At 38.8% G+C, this 3882-nt stretch overlaps 1 protein-coding gene across 1 annotated transcript; it reads left to right on the top strand.

Moving 5' to 3' along the window:
- Positions 1–1197: 1197 nt before the first annotated feature.
- On the top strand, positions 1198–2808 carry SOCS5 (suppressor of cytokine signaling 5; the record flags this gene model as incomplete). The annotated part of the gene is made up of 1 exon (XM_081997577.1): positions 1198–2808. The coding sequence occupies one exon, from the start codon at positions 1198–1200 to the stop codon at positions 2806–2808; it is 1611 nt and encodes a 536-aa protein (XP_081853703.1).
- Positions 2809–3882: the final 1074 nt, after the last annotated feature.

The raw sequence follows: 3882 nt of genomic DNA, 5'->3' as shown, positions 1-3882 counted from the left end.
AGATTCCTTTAGCTGTGAACAGGAAAGAACTGCAGCAACAGAGGAATGTTGCTTCAAAATAATATGCTTCCAAAGAACAGAGCAGTTTCCGTTAAGAGTTAAATTAGATAAGATGACATGGTTTAGTCCTTTAAGTTTAGCACGTCTCAGAATTTAATTAGATCTAATTTAGCTTGGCATTGCCTGACTTTTTTTAATACAGAAGTAGCCTGTTTCAGTCCTAGGGCAGTCCTATGTTTTTGGCAGTCTTGTTCCAATTATCAAACTCCTATTTCTAAAGAAGTAGTTGCAGAATACACACTGCTAATGTTTTTATCTTTTTACTGTATCTTCACGATTCAGTGTTACCGTGTTTCTGCTGCGGAGCTGCTTTCTTTTTAAGTGCTCTTACTAAAAATAGAAAAGCTCCTGGGGCTCTCATTCCTTTGTATCTTAAGTAATAAAGCCAGACAGTTTTTTTTCTTTTGTTTTTTAGATGTTTCATATATATGGATTTTATTAATGTATCAGAGACTTTATAATTCTAAAATTCTGCTGATACCTTACTGCCTTTCCTTGTCTTTTGCTGATTGCCTCATCTAAGAATGCTGAGTGCTTTTTTTTCCCCTAAATTTCTATTTTTGTGATGATTTCTTTAATCTTGTCAGTTATAGCTTGGAATTTCTGACCTGTGGCTGGAGCTTTTGCTTTTAGATGGTGTATCTGGATATTTGCAGTGCACTTGTTGGATTTCACTAACTGCTCTCATAGTTTGGAGTGACTTGAATAGTTCTCTGTCAGGATTTGTTTTACTGCTGCTTATTGGAAGCTTATCAGGGAGTGATGCCTTACATATGACTTATAAATTATTCACAAAATTAAGAATTTTAGACTGCATATTTCCTGTCCATCAAATAAAACAATGCAGACCTACCTATGTGCCTACAGAAAAATGGGAGGGCCTGCTTGTAAATAAAATGTTTGTAATTTCCCAAACATTTTCATCATGGTAATTCTTCTAAATATCAAAATGGTGTGATGCATGTCACTTCCACCTAACCATACAAACATTAAGGCCCTTTTTCAGAGGTAGTGTGTTCAATTAACAGTTGTCCTGTGTCTGTGACTTAATTGATAACTGAAGATGTATCCTTATTTTATGTGAACTATATTTTTATTTTAATATTTATCTCCTCTTGAATTTAGATAACGTAATCCATGGATAAAGTGGGAAGGATGTGGAACAATTTCAAATACAGGTGCCAGAACCTCTTCAGTCATGAGGGTGGAAGCCAAAGTGAAAATGTAGTTGTGAACTCCAATAGTTGCTCATCTGCTAAAGAGAAAGCTGTCCAGATAACTGATTTGGCTCAACAACAACCCAGCAGCCCTTTGAGAGAAAACATTGCTTTGCAATTAGGTTTAAGTCCTTCAAAGAATTCGGCAAGGCGGAGCCAAAACTGTGTCACAGAAATTCCTCAGATTGTTGAAATAAGCATTGAGAAAGAGAATGACTCGTGTGTCACCACGGGAGCTAGACTTGCTCGAAGGGACTCTTATTCTCGGCATGCTCCTTGGGGTGGGAAGAAGAAGCATTCCTGCTCTACCAAAACCCAGAGCTCCTTGGATACTGAAAAAAGATTTGGTAGAACACGAAGTGGTTTGCAGAGGAGGGAGAGAAGGTATGGGGTGAGCTCTGTCCATGATATGGATGCAGTATCAAACAGGACGGTAGGGAGCCGTTCTCTGCGACAGCGTCTACAAGATACTGTTGGGCTGTGTTTTCCTATGAGAACTTACAGCAAACAGTCCAAACCTCTGTTTTCTAACAAAAGAAAGATCCATCTCTCTGAACTAATGCTTGAGAAATGCCCTTTTCCTGCAGGCTCGGATCTGGCTCAGAAGTGGCATCTGATTAAACAGCACACAGCGCCTGTGAGTCCTCATTCAACTTTTTTTGACACGTTTGATCCTTCCTTGGTTTCCACAGAAGATGAAGAAGACAGGCTGAGAGAGAGACGTAGACTTAGTATTGAAGAAGGGGTTGATCCCCCTCCCAATGCCCAAATACACACTTTTGAAGCTACAGCACAGGTTAATCCATTGTATAAACTGGGACCAAAGTTAGCCCCTGGTATGACTGAGCTGACTGGGGACAAAAACATAACACCTCCAGGGAACTGTGACTCTGAAGAGGACACAACAACGCTTTGTCTGCAGTCACGCAGGCAGAAGCAGCGTCAGATGTCTGGAGAGAGCCACGGCCATATCAGCAGGCAGGGGGCTTGGAAAGTGCATACTCAGATTGATTACATCCATTGCCTTGTGCCAGACCTACTTCAGATCACAGGTAACCCATGTTACTGGGGTGTGATGGACCGCTATGAAGCAGAAGCACTTCTGGAGGGTAAACCCGAAGGCACTTTTTTGCTCAGGGATTCTGCGCAAGAGGACTACCTCTTCTCTGTGAGCTTCCGTCGCTATAACCGATCGCTACATGCACGAATTGAGCAGTGGAATCACAACTTTAGTTTTGATGCTCATGATCCCTGTGTGTTTCACTCCTCCACTGTTACAGGGCTTCTGGAACACTACAAAGACCCTAGCTCTTGCATGTTCTTTGAACCGTTACTAACTGTATCTCTGAACAGGACTTTCCCCTTTAGTCTGCAGTATATCTGCCGGGCAGTAATCTGCAGGTGCACTACGTATGATGGAATTGATGACCTTCCTCTACCCTCAATGTTGCAAGACTTTCTAAAGGAGTATCACTATAAACAAAAAGTCAGGGTGCGATGGCTGGAGCGGGAACCTATAAAAACAAAGTAAATGGAAATCAGAATAAGCTTCTAGAATATGCTTTTTTTCGTGTGTTACAGTTTAACTGCAGCGAGTGCACCAACAACGTCTAGCTTTTCTGCAATATCCTGTTTAAGCTGAGTGTTAGTATCCTGTCAGATGCTGCCTGCTGTTAATCAAACGAAGTTGTGATGCCTCTTGGAAACAATAAGCAGACAATTCTGCACGTTTTTCATTAAGGCCTAATGAAAATATTTTTGCTAATTTCTAAATATTTTGTTTCCCTTTTATAGCTGTAGTAATTGGATGAAGAAACTATGAGGCATTTTCCATGGGGCATTCATGTAATGCTAATAAAGAAAGGCTTTATTAGAGGAGCATTTTTGCTAATATTTGAAGTATTTTTGAAAAATTATCCTCTTGAAAACTTTCCACTACTCAAAGTACTAATTTAGCTCACAAACAAGTTTCCAAATACTAGTGAATGAGAGTATTTTCTTTTAATGAAGAGCAGTTCATTAGAAGCAGTTCATTAAGAGTTAATGGTGTTTTGATGCGAATAGATGAATCATGCTTTTCTAAGTGTATAAGGTTTCCTAATCATTAAGACTTGAATATGCCTGCTCAGTACTGTAATTCTGTTTTAAACACTTGGAGATTTAAGTGGCATTGTTAGCAAAAGTGATACTGTCCTGGACAGTTAAATACCTTCCAGTGTGAATTACTGATTCAGTGGCAGGACATGGGATTAGATTATTGCCATGAAACAAAAAGTTGTGGTTTTTTTCTACAACAGCAACACCACCAACAACATTTGGTGGCCTGACTGCTAGTAACTTACAATGGAAGGTAATAATGAAGAGAAAAAATGCTTAATTATTTAAAGTAGTCTGATATTTTTATGGAGAAAATTACAAGTGGTTGAATTATTATAATCAGAATACAAAATCTGACGTATCAGAAATAAATGTCAGGTTTCAAAGGTACTGTTACACTTTATTTGTAAATATCTTTCCATTTGCGCTTTTTAAAATGTTTTAAAGTAATATGCACTGATTATAGTTTCAACAGATTACTTGGAAACAAGATTCTAAGTTCTGTTCG

The sequence above is a fragment of the Phaethon aethereus genome, assembly GCF_964289735.1.
Source record: "Phaethon aethereus genome assembly, chromosome: 3".
NCBI lineage: Eukaryota > Metazoa > Chordata > Aves > Phaethontiformes > Phaethontidae > Phaethon > Phaethon aethereus.
This window is presented reverse-complemented; position numbering and strand designations above follow the sequence as displayed.